We start from the raw sequence: 12,811 nt of genomic DNA on the forward strand, positions 1-12,811 counted from the left end.
GTGCCCCCCTCTCTTTACTCTCTTAGCTGAGGTGGAGCAAGGGCCATGGCTGCTAATGCTTCCCTCCCGCCATTCACGTTTGCTCATGTGGCATCCTCAGAAGTGGCTGTGTTCCTGTGAGGGCACGGCAGCAGCTCTCAGCACAGGTGGCTGGATGTTTTGGGGATCCTAGGGGGACAGACCTGACGAAGCCAAGTGGCTGCCTAGAGTGCATAGGGCCATTTGGAAGCTGCCACAAGCTGAGGTTGCTGGTAGTCCTTTCAGGAAGGACTGAGGAGATGGAGAGGGAGGAACTGAGCAGGGATGTGTTTGGTGTGGTCTTTTCTGCAGGAGTTTGGAGGGGCGGCTGTCTCTCCATTCGGCAGTGGCTAGGAACATCTTGTAGCTCAGTGCTGGAGGCTGCAGGTGAATCCAGCCAAGTGATGTTGGAGAGGACCAACAAATTGTCTGGTGGCCTTGGAAGAAAAAAAGCATGAGAGATGGCTTTGGGTCACTGATGAGGGACCGGCTGATGGGAGATGAGAGGAGGCCTTGGGAAGGCGAAGGCCTCAGTGAGACACAGCTGAGCAAAGATGGCTGCTGAGGGATTTGGTCTTGATGGAGGTTGGCTGATGGAAGAGGTGGCACTTGCTGGGACCACTGCTTCTCATTTGGGACTGGCTGGTGAGAAAGGTGGTCTGTGATGAGGCTGGCCCGCATGTCCCTTGGTCAGACATCAGAGACAAAAGCAGAGGAACCATTGGTGGATCAGCAGATGAGAGCAGCCTTCAGTGGAGGATCAGTCTACGGGAGGTGAACGGAAGAGGCCTCACCCACTGCTTCAACGCTGGATCAGTTTTCTGGCTGCTTGCATGAAAGGGGAGAAAGGGCAAATGTGGAGCTTTGTCCCTGGACGGTACTTCCCTTTTATCTGACACAATATTGGAAGATAAGCATTCACTCTTTCTCTCTTCTTTTTTTTTTCCTTTTTTTTTTTTCCTGTGGATAAACATAGATTATGAAGGTTAGAAAGGCTTCAAGGGATGTTTTTTTATCTGATATTAAGTTCTTAATAGATCACCTTGGCATTGAGAAGCCCAGGAGCTGAAAGAGTCAGCAATTGAATTACAATAACCTTTGCAGAGCACAACCCTGTCAGTGGGTCTGGGGCCCAGAGATATGTGGGACCTCATTATCTCGACCTTAGCCCCGGGGATGTCAGCTGACAAAAAGGACTGGACAGAGAGTCTGGGCTGGCTGATTTCTTTGGAGAGCTTCTCTTTCAGGTTTCCCTTTCCCCTGGCCTTGGAGATAACGTGTCCCCGCATTGCTGACAGGAATTGTTCCCAAGCCAGAGCTCCATCCACCCGTCCAGCCCATAGCTCTGAGCAAGGGAGTACGCAAAGAGCTCCAGCCCCCAGATTTCTCTGTTTTCAGTAATGCACTCACAGCCCATCACTCTCTGCATCTCTCTGTAGTCATTTAGCACCAGTACCTGACACAAATATCAGTGCAAGAACGGAGAGTCTTACTTGACCAGTGATATAATCTCTGGGATACGATTTTTGATTTGTTTGGTTTAGAGAAAATAGTGAAAGTGCCCAAATCCTCAGCAAAGCAGAAGCCTTAGTTCGCCGCTGATACTCTGTAAAGGGAAATTGCAAATGCGTCTGTGTATCTCCAAGATTGAATGTGACAGATTATGATTGAGCTTGTTGCCCTCGCTGATGGCTGGAGCTGCACAGGGCACCGCGCCACCCGAGGGGTGTGTAAATGCCTGTATTCAGATCGGATTTCCCCTGTTGTCTGCTACAGGGAGCAGGTCCTTTTGCGGAGATGCCTGTGCTGTCCATGTGTGCTCCCACCCCAGACTCTGCTGGGTGTGAATATACACTCGGTGTGTGCGTGCGCTCATCTTTACAGCACCCCACGTCCCCTTGCTCATGACCAAGGCCCGGTGGCGTGTTGGTGAGTGCATCCTCAGCCTGGGCAGATGAGCCTCGGTGGACAGGGTGTGTGCACACATGTGTGCATGTGTTGCTGGGTGCCTCCACACCCCTGCCTGCTTGAATATGTCCACCCTATTGCATGCCACTGTGTTGATGTGTGCTCTGCTGCCCATGCCCATCTGTGTGCTCCTGCGCGCTCTCCTGCCCATGTGTCCATGCGGGTGCCCGGGTCTCCGCACGCATGCATGCCTCCCGTTGCCAGAGGGCAGCTGGCTTCCTCTCAAGTGACACTGTGTCGTGAGGATCCGTGGGTGTTTCAAAGCTCATCCCGTCTAGCTGCAGTCAAAGGGCCCTTTGTGGTGCTGCTCTGCACCCCCCCGCCGCGGGGCTCCCAGCCCTCCGGGTCACCACGTTCCCGGCATGGCGGGATGAGCTCATCTCTGGGAGGAATCTGGTCCCTCAGCTCCATGAACAGACACTTATAAAGGACTTGTATTCACGATCCAGCCCATGTTGCAATCCATCTGTCCTCATACCCTCCCATATTACTATCTGCCTCAATTTCTGAGTAATTCCATGTAAGGATTTCTACTCCAGGCCAACTATGTTGATATCTTTGTCCCTGGTCAGTCCCATTCACAGGCACGTTGTGCTTCTGGGTATTTTTGAACCAAAAGCATGCAGGGCTTTGAGCCTTTCTGGTAGTGCTACTTGTCTGAATGTTTTGATCTATAGTTTGATCCCTGTTTAAGAGCTGACCAGAGTTAGGCAAGCATTTTGGGTTGTGCACCACAAGAGCCACCCATGCTCTTGTATGTAAAAGTTTAATTTTCATACTTTTTTTTTTTTCCTCATTGTTGTTCCCTTAATCTCAATAAAACCCCACTCTGATTGAAAGCATCTATTTACATTCTCTTTATGAAGAACCAGTACTGGTGGCAGCAACAGGGTAAATGTTTAAAAAATAGCTGTCCGCTGCCCAAAATGTTGGCCATGTAAATGAAATTCCACCAGTTTGGGAGAAACGAAAGTGCCTGGAGATCTTTACCTTTCGTGCCATGGCCAGTGGCTTTATGTACATCTGAACTCCTGCACCCTGGAAAATTGGAACAACTCCACGACGTATCAGAAGACCTACGAGAGCTAATAGGTCCAGGGGGTTCCCTTTCAGCTCATGCAGTAGGGTGCTGTGAGGAGCAGGACATTACTTTATTGCTGTAGAGTAGCCATAGGTGTGCTGCTGAGAGGCAGCCGCAGGATCCAAAAGCCTCATTGTAGTGCACATGAACGGGGTGGCACTAGGATGACCTTTGAGATTATCCACTAGGGTCATAAATACGAGCATCCAGCAACAGAATCCTGTCTGTGAGCACTGAACTTTACCTCCGGGAGTGTCAAATAGAGAACCCTTATTCTCCGTGCAGGACCTGGAGGTGCTCTATAGAGCATCTGTGGTAGGATATGTGCCTGATAAAGCAACCCGTGCATGAAGAGACTCTGCTCTGTTGCCAGAGGGATTGAAATCCTGTGAAGCTCGGGAAGCAGCACAGAGGCTGTACAGGCTTCTTTGGGGAAGGAGCAGAGTTGGCCCATGATCCTGCGCTCCCTTTGCTCTGGCAGAAAGGGCAACGGTGGCAGGTCTTTCCCTGATGTAGTTTCATTCTCCCAAAGTACTCACTAAGCTGGGCAGCACTTGTAAGAGCCTGAAGCCAAAAGTTTGGATGTAAAATCTGGTGGCTAGAGTGTTCAAATGTCCTCGTTTGGCCAAACACATGCCTGATGCAGACATCAGCTCTTAGAGATTCCATTGCTGTCAGCATGAAGTTTCCTAGGACTGAGTGCCCTGCTTCATTTTCCACTGATAGAGGGCAAAGCGCAATTTTTCAGTCTCAAATGACTTTTATTTTAGGTTGCAGGGTTGGGGTAAGTGGAGAACGAGTGTTCATGGGCAACGAGAGCATGTGCACCCCAGATGCCTGGGACCAAGGTGGCCACTGTCAGCAGAGCCTGGGCAAGGGCCAGGAGCTGTGATGCCTCGTGGAGAGGAAGGAGGAGGAATAGCAGGTTCAGGGCTCTGGCTCTTCCACCGAGCAGCACAGCCCCATCCTTGGCGGGGACTGGACAGCAAAGGCCTCAGCCCCTTGCCATAGGTGAGTGCCAGCAGCCTGTTAATAGATCGCCTGGCAGGGCTGTTGCTGAACACTGATCACTTGGCAGGCCATTACCTTGAAAAATGAGCTCTGCCGAGCTTGCCTTGTGTTGTTACAAACTAATGATTTGCATTGATTAGCACGTGGCTCATGAGTGTCTAATTTATCAATCAGGGAGCACCAGGGGAGCGTGTGTAAACCATGCTTTCAAAAATGATGTCATCTGTCAATTGGCTCATGAATGTGAAAGCTGCATACACCTGACATGCTCTCCCTGGTGAGGGAGAGGAAGGACCCGGCCATCTCCTTCCCCTTCTCTCTATTTCCATGTTTCCTCTGTAGCTGTTTCAATTTGGGGTGAGCCCTGCAGTCCAGGTACAGCCTGGCTGGCCATACTTCAAGCTGTAATTACTATTTTTATAGTACTGGGAGCAGCGGTCATAAACCCACTGTGCTAGGTGCTGTCCAAGCCTAGAATGAAAGGCTGGTCTTTTATTTATGTCTAATTTAGATTGTAAATCCATTGCAGCTGGGAGTATCTCTTGCTATGAAAGTTGGTGAGGGACCATGGTGGTATGGCACAGTAGTCATGTACCGAGGACTATGAAAAAAAGGGGACCTCTGTCAGCTAGGAGCTCGTCTCCTGGCTTGCAGGACCCTCCGGCTCAAAGCAGAAGGTTCATTGCATCACAGCCCAGATCGTTGCACGCTTGATCTGCTGTGACACTGACCCACCATGAAACCAAAGCACCTATGCCATGAACCGAAAACAGATGGCCATCAACATCGTGTCCCATCTTTCTCCTGGCCCTGCTGAAGTAAGAGGAATCCTCCTCTGCCTCGGTGTGCTGCGCTTTCCCTGCAAGGGAGATCTCCTATCCAGCAGTCAGGCACGTCTCTGACCTAATTTTGCAGCCTGGCTGGATTACACGAGAGGTCAGTGGGTGACTCCTCTGCAGGGATTAGACCCCGTGGCCCTGCCCAGTGCAGCCACCCATGCTCCCTCCCAGAGCCTGGCCGAGGGTGTGCGGAGGGAGGATTACAGTGCAATGCCTGCAGATGATAGGGATTAGCTGGCGGTATTCTAGGAAAGCTGTTTTCTTGAAAATCCTATTTTTGTTTTTTGGAAAAAAGGCCTTGGGAACTGTGTGGATGGAGAAGGGGGGAAGAACCGTTCTCCTTGGCTGTTGCAATGCTGTAGCAAATAAGTCTTGCTTGCTTGCTAACCACAAGGTTTAGATTTCCTGCACAAAAGAAATGTAAACTAGGAACGCGAAGGGATTGCAAGACCAACCCGCTTTGCTGTCCCTCCTGTTGTGTGGAGCAGATGTGTGCACTCAGGTATACATACGCATTCTATGGAGCGAGCACACTGTGCCTGTAGGTGACTTCTGCAGGGGTATTTTTGTGTGTACAGCTTTTGGTCTGTGGATATAATTGGATGAGTGATCACACAGACGCTGACGAGCTTGGGACAGAGTTTTAGAGGTGAGCCTTGCCAGGGTAAAAGCTGGAGGGCACTTGCAAGTTTAGGATGTGGGTCTCCCTTGGAAGCAAAAGGCTAGGGTTTACTCTCCTCTCCTCTCCAGATCAGCTAGCCATGAGAATGGCTGCTGTCATGAGACATTGGGGTCTGGATAGCATTGAAAGCACGAGTGTTGAGAAGACTAAACACCTGGTTTTCCAGAATCCTGCTCTCCATATGGCTGAAGGTGCTCTGCAATCTGTATTTGGACAGGCTGGCATCGTCCATGCAAGCAGCACCTTAAAACATCTGTACAAGAGAAGAGAGAGGGCTGCTGGCTGCTGACTATTAGGCACAAGAAAGAGATGCCTCACCCCTTGCTTTTTCAATTAGTGTTTCTAAAGGCCTTTTGGATCGGTAGATAGACGGGGCTATTGAAATGCCATGTTTTATTAGAAATTGATCTCCTGTTAATAGGCTTTAGGCAAATTAGAACGGATTATTCGACTGGAAAGCACATGCCAAAACGGAGGGAAATAGGAGGAGCATGGAATGTCACCAGCCCCTTCCCCGTCTTTGCCGAGATCAATAGAGCTACATCATGTAGCCCAAATCAATGGAAAAGCAGAAATAGGTGATCATCATAATGGCCTGACAGTAGATCATACGCTGTCTGCTGTGTCTTTGCCCCCTCGCTATGCCAGAAGCAGCAGCCAGCAGTCCCAGCATCCGCTGGGGAACATTAGGTTCATAAAACAGGGAGGAACTGATATTGGAAAAGCAATGAAGTATTAGAGGCCCCTGTGCAGTCGTAAGGCTGTGGCTGGGCACTGCTCAGAGCAGCCTGGATTGATGTGCCGGGCTCCAGGGCTGTTTGGATCTCCTGGAAATGAGGTTTGCAGATTCTTAAACCAATAGCGAGAAATAATGACGGTGATTTCAGATAGAAGCCCTGGGAGGAGGAGAGGCAGGGAGGATGAAAGAGGGATGCCTCAGGATACGGAGAGGACAAAGATTGTCTTGCCACGTCTGGCTTTCCCTGCCCAAAAATATTTCTCCTCCTTTCAGAGGCAGTGCCACAGCCGTGTTCGCTCCCTTGCACCCAGGAGGAGACAACAGGGATGGATTCTGTGACCTGCGGGGTTTTGCCTTTGAAATCCACCCTTGCAATCTTCTTGGCAGCCACTTACTCACCTCCCCTGGGAACTGGGGCAATTTCATGGCCAAAATAAACCACCAGCATGACTTGAGCGGGAGATGCTGGAGCGCTGGCTGGAAATGTTGGGGCCAGCGATGATGAATTCCCTTTAACTTCATCAGCTGGGGGGCTGCTGATGCTGCACAAAAGCAGAGTGACCGGGAGGAGAGGGTTGGCTGAGTGAGCCACAGTTTACCAGCTCCTCTTCCACTTAGTTATTCATTTAAATATTTGTAATTACTATCATCCAACCAGTGTCTGCTCCTGCTGTCCACCTGGCCGGACATCATGATCCTTCTCCCGACCACACTCTCAGGAGTCCTGGATGGGTTTCAAGTCCTTTATACAAAGGAGTTAAAGGAGGGGGTCTCATTTGGACTCTGTTGGGCCAGGAGTGATGCTCTGGGCAGGAGGTGATGGTTTTAAAATAGTAGGAAACAGCTGAGGTCAATTGACACAATGCAAACGATCCATTCTTTTCCTGCCAGTGACCAGTCCAAGCTGTTGGGACAATAAAATAGAGGTGAGGTGGCAGCAGGAGTCCTGGTTCAGGAGTGTGCTTTTGAAGTGAGTCTGAAGGCAATTTTGAAGGCAATCAGTTGTCCGTGCTTAATTTGCTATGATTCATATAGCAGAGCAGTCTTAAAGTGTATGAACTGGATTTTTCTTGGATAAAACTAAACTAGATGATGTTAACATGCTCCAAACACTGATTCAGTCTACGGGATCAGGCTTTGATGGGTCTGAAGTAAAGCTCCTGAAGTACCTCTAGTGTGGATGCTGGATTTTAGAAGAAACAGTGTCCCTTTACAGATAACTCCTTTTACACTATGCCATTTGCTAGCACATTCACCTCTTTCTCACCTAGCCTCCACATCTGCACAATGAGGCTTTCCAAAAGAGCCTGTCCCCATCCAGCTTAGTGGAGGAATAACATGCTGACCTCTCCGACCACGGGACAGGATCGGTGCTCCAGTCTGGAAGGCAGGTGTTTCTGTTGCTCTGGTGAGCTTGAAGATATTTGCTTTTTGCCATGATCATGGTTTACCTTCCAGCAATGGGACTAAGTTTTTGCTAGCACCAATTCCTTCTTTGTCCTTCAACCCCACTGCTTTTCTTTGACCCTTTTGAGTCCATACCCATGATTTGGAGGGGTTTATTGTCTCCCTCTCATCAATAACCATATGATCCCAATCTCTAAAACCCATCTCCCTCTTAGAAGTGTGATTGAGGCATCTGCCACCAGCTTGCCTGGGAGACTGTGCTCAAGCATCACCCTCCTGTGGACCCCACAGCAGCTGGGGAGACCCAGATAGTGCTGAAAAACACCAGTTGAGTGATGGAAAGGTATCTTTTACCTTCTTTCATCTATCATCAGGCTCGTGGGCTCCTTGCCAGGATGCCTCTAGGGCTAGCCATGGCCAGGGTGGGAGCTCAGGGAAGGCCAGAGCCTGTGTCTTTAAAGATTAATGGTGTTGTTTGCTCATTAAGAAGATCGTTTTGAAGCCAGCGCTAGCCAGAACATTCGAGTGCAAGCATCTGTTTGCTACTGGGAGAGGATATTTATTGTCTGATACTTCAATGGATGTAAATAAACAGCCAGACCGAGATAATGTTCAGACAAACAAACAAACAGCTGCCAGAATAGGTCCCCTGGTAGTTGACCTTCGGGAAGCATCATGCTGATGTTTTAATAGCAGCCAGCTTTGCAGAACGAAGCCCAGTGAGTACAGCCTTCCGGGAAGCAGGATTAATGTGCAGCCTGAGCACGTTGGTCCCCAGGAGCTCTGCACATGTGCGCTGGGTTAAAGGAGGGCAAGGGGGCTTGGGGTGCTGAGTAGAGCATCTTGTGGTCTAAGGAGTGTGTGCCTGTCCAGGGCAGGTGTGTAAGCAGCGGGAACAGGTATTCCTGTGGTGGAAGTGATGAGCGTGTTTGTGGAGGAGTGTGCACACATCTGGTAGAGGTGGTTGTGGTGGACTGAGCATTTTGAGACTCGTGTATGGCCCTGGAGCCCTCTCCATCGCTTCTTGCTCCCCTCCCTCTTGCCTTACAGAGGTGCTCATGGTTCACAGGCAGTTTCAAGGAGAAATCCCCACTGGACTGTCAGTCAGGCTCTAATCCCACAGCCTAATAAGAACATCTTAAATATAAGAATACCCATACTTCAGTCAGCAGAAAACTCTATCTATCCTAGCACCCCAGCTCCACGTGGGGCTTGTGGCTGATGCTGGCAAAGAGAGCAGGAACAGAGCAAACTGCTGGTGCGTGCTTCAAATTCCCTGCAATTGGCAACTTGGGAAGCTTTCTGAGCAGAGATTGTATCTGTGTCCCTGACTTTAGTGGTGATCACTTGCAGGCTTTGATGAGAGTCTTCTCATTTCCCCTTCACGGGCTCTTCTTTTGATTTTTTTGATAACCCAAATGCCCTGGTGCTAGTGGGTGCCTGGGAACCAGGAATAAATCTCTCTCTAAGAGAAATTGCTGTTGTGGTTTTTGATGCTCAGGAGTGAGAAGAATGCGCAGGGAAGTTGGAAATCCTCTGGGCTCTGTGCCTGGGGTTGAACATAAGAAAGCCAGAGGTTAAGACAGGTAAAGGGACGGCTCGAGTTAAGGGCCGGACTTCTGGATGCAAGCTACGATAATCACCTCTTTGCTGGCGTAGGGCTTGCACAGTCTGTGCAGCGTGGGTGAATGTCTGCCAGACTTTCTGGCCTTCTTCTCAATTTTCTTTTTACTTAGCTACTACCTTTCATGAGAGAGAGAGAGGTTTCTGCACTTACAGTTGTTGGGTTGCGTGTGCATGAGTGCACATGTGTGTGTTTGCACATGTACAGTGGAACGAGCCCTGTTCCTCCCTCCCTCCCCCTCTGCAAAATAATGATTTTGCAGGCAATTAGGCTAGCAATAGCTGTTAAATCACTTCTGAGTATCTCTGTTTTCCTGGTGTGAAACCTCTGCAATCTTTTACCTGCACCAAATGCATAGGGGAGATCCCTGGGGGCTGTGCCTCCTGTCTGCGCGGTTTGTTAACTCCAGCTGACTGTTTCTCCAGCCTGCCTCTTCCATCTCTGAGCTCCTTCTCCTCTAATGGGGCCTGGCAAAGGCTGAGGACAGTGACTGAGCCCTGGGGTGATAATTGGCTGCTTACATATCTAGTGGCCTACAGATCAGACCCTGACGATGCTGAAAAATCAAGGTCAAAGCAGCAAAGATGTAAGGTTTTAGCACAGTGATCAGCAGAGAGCGCGAGGATCTTCTGCAGCCCTTTGACAGGGACGAGCAGCCACAGGGGAGTGGGGAGGGAGGCAGAGCTGAAACAGCAGACAAAGCTCAGCGACCGCTCCCTGAGAGTGAGAACTCGGTGCAGGAAAGTCTCCGTGGGAAATAGGAAAGGCTCCTGCTGTGGGGGCATTTGAGCTGCCCTGGGCAGAGCCCCAGCAGGGAGACTCTTGTGTTTCTCAACCTGCAGCCCTTTCTGTCTCCTTCCTTTCTCCTGACTGTCCTAAGGGGAATGACTCATCCTGAGCGCATTGGCCTCTTTGCCCTTGACCTCATGGGTGAATCACATCAGCGTCCACTTTCAAGAAGAGAGACTCTGAGGAGCTGGATGCACCCATTAGGGACCATGGACACGAGCGAGCCCTTTCCTCCCAGGCAGTCAGAGCCAGCGGGAGGCACGGATGCTCAGGGTTGGGCTTCAGGCCCTGACCTCTTTGTCTGTCAATGCTGTGGAGTGTGTTGCTCTCATCACCAGATCCATCAAGATGACAAACTAACTACAAACCCTCCCGTGTCATTTGACCAGCCCAACAGCCAATGCCTGCACGTGCATCCACTTCCGTGGAGGATGATGGATAGCATGTAGGTTCTGAGCACCCCTGAGCACCCCACACACCCTTTGCTGTCACAGGGAACCCCTCTAACTCCTCTCTGCCTCATTTCCTCTATCTTTCCTGGGGGAATAAGATTTCTTTGTTGTCATAAAGCAGGTGGGGAGATCGAGGAAGGACAGAGATCAGAATCTGTATATCATTGCTGCCCTTTGCTCATACAGGCTTTCCAGACCTTTTGTCATTCCCTCTCTTCCTTTCTCTTTGCCTTTCTACTATAGAAGATGAATCAGGCTCAGTTTCTTGGCTGAAAGGTTGATATGGAAGGAACGAGCTCATGGAATGTGCCAGGGAACAGTGGGAATGGGTCTTGATACCATAAGTATTACAGCTTGTTATTTGCTTTGGGTGGGAAGGGTGCTTTTTGCTCAGCTATCAAACTGCACAAGTGCAAACGAGGGACTGGGAGCCTCTGGTCTGCCTTTGGTCAGGAAGGTGTGGAGATCATGATGTGGAGCATGAAGCAGATCTACTACAACTTTGTTTCTTCTAGGGAAGGGTACTGTGATGTTTGTGTTGCTGCAGGATAGAAGATTTTCTGAAAGTGAAAGGCAACACATTGAAAACATAGCAAGGGAGGTAAGGAATGTGGATGCATCTCTGAAACCCCACGTGGCCATGGGGTTTGCTGAAGTACAGAGCCTCACAAGATCCAGAAGGACCCGACACTCCTGTGGATAGCTAGATTATCCTGAATTGTGGTTATAGTATTGAAAGGGATTACAAACCTTCTCCAGCTGCTTTTGAGCCCAATCGCTAGAAATTGGTTTTAGACAGGTGAAGAAAACTCTGGTGTTTTGTGCATTTTCTTCCATATCGCTGGGTCACTGTCAGGGATAGACTGGGACTGTGCGTCTGGTTCCTTCTCATAATTCCAGTTATTAATGTTCCTAAGTGACACCCTGTTATGAGATGTGGCTGGAATCATAAGGTGCCATATTTGTGCAGGAATGGTTTCAATATCTGATATATGTAATCAACAAGAGAAATAGTCTGTGTTGTATTGTACACTCTGCAATAATATATTGCCCCATGGAATATTAGCAATAAGAACAATAATATTGTCTGACTAGCATCTGAGTGAGTCAGTCCTGCAGACTCATGTGGTTTTTTATCTTTTGCTCATCATCACCATAAATTCTGCCTTTTGTGCTATCATTTTCAGCTGGGTAGATTTGTCCAGGCAATGACAGTAACACAGTGATAGTGCCAGATAAAAGCAAGCAGGCTCTGGATTGTTCTTCTACAGTGCTCTTGTGTTGATGGGACCAGCAGAAACAGTTACACCTGCTTTATCCCTTAAGTGAGGAGGCAGGGAAAAAGTTCACTTTGCAATGGCAGTGGTGGTTGTCCAAAAGACCTGGACCACAATGCACTTCTCCAATGATTATTCTGATGAGTATTTGGAGAACAAGTCTGATGAGGAGCGGCTGAGGGAACTGGGTTTGTTTGGCCTGGAGAAAAGGAGGCTGAGGGGAGACCTCATCGCTCTCTACAACCACCTGAAAGGAGGTTGTAGCGAGGTGGGGGTCGGTCTCTTCTCCCAAGTAACAAGCGATAGGATGAGAGGAAACGGCCTCAAGTTGCACCGGGAGAGGTTTAGATTGGACATGAGGAAAAATTTCTTCACCGAAAGGGTTGTCAAGCATTGGACCAGGCTGCCCAGGGGAGTGGTTGAGTCACCATCCCTGGAAGTATTTAAAAGACGAGTAGATGAGGCACTTAGGGACATGGTTTAGTGGGCATGGTGGTGTTGGGTTGACGGTTGGACTCGATGATCTTAGAGGTCTTTTCCAACCTCAATGATTCTATGATTCTATGATTCTATGATTCTACAGTCTCCATGGAACGAGGAAAAATACTTATGTGCTCTCCCTGCTTTTGTTTTTGCTCTGCAGATCCGTGTGGATGGCACCACCAAGAACACACTGGAGTATGAGATTGTGCAGGTGGTGGATACTGGCCCCATATTACGGGATATGGCCTTCTCAGTGGATCATGAACACCTGTACATCATGTCTGAGAAGCAGGTGAGAAACTCCGTCAGTCCATGGTGCTTTGAAAGCTTTTAGCTCGATCATGCTATGGACATCAGAATTGCACATGAAGTTCTGATAGCGAACACGGTTACTCCAAAGATGTGCTCCGTTGTTGATCTCATGATTTTTCTTGCTTAGAA

The 12,811-nt window shown here is 49.3% G+C and overlaps 1 protein-coding gene across 2 annotated transcripts in view; it reads left to right on the top strand.

Moving 5' to 3' along the window:
* PLXNA4 (plexin A4) overlaps positions 1-12,811 on the top strand; it is a 472,614-nt gene that overhangs the window by 220,477 nt on the left and 239,326 nt on the right. For both annotated transcript variants that reach the window (XM_076346806.1, XM_076346900.1), the window contains exon 4: positions 12,531-12,662. In XM_076346806.1, the coding sequence (XP_076202921.1) occupies positions 12,531-12,662 (132 nt within the window). The remainder of the gene's footprint in view (positions 1-12,530; positions 12,663-12,811) is intronic.

This window comes from Aptenodytes patagonicus, chromosome 1, assembly GCF_965638725.1.
Source record: "Aptenodytes patagonicus chromosome 1, bAptPat1.pri.cur, whole genome shotgun sequence".
Classification (NCBI taxonomy): domain Eukaryota; kingdom Metazoa; phylum Chordata; class Aves; order Sphenisciformes; family Spheniscidae; genus Aptenodytes; species Aptenodytes patagonicus.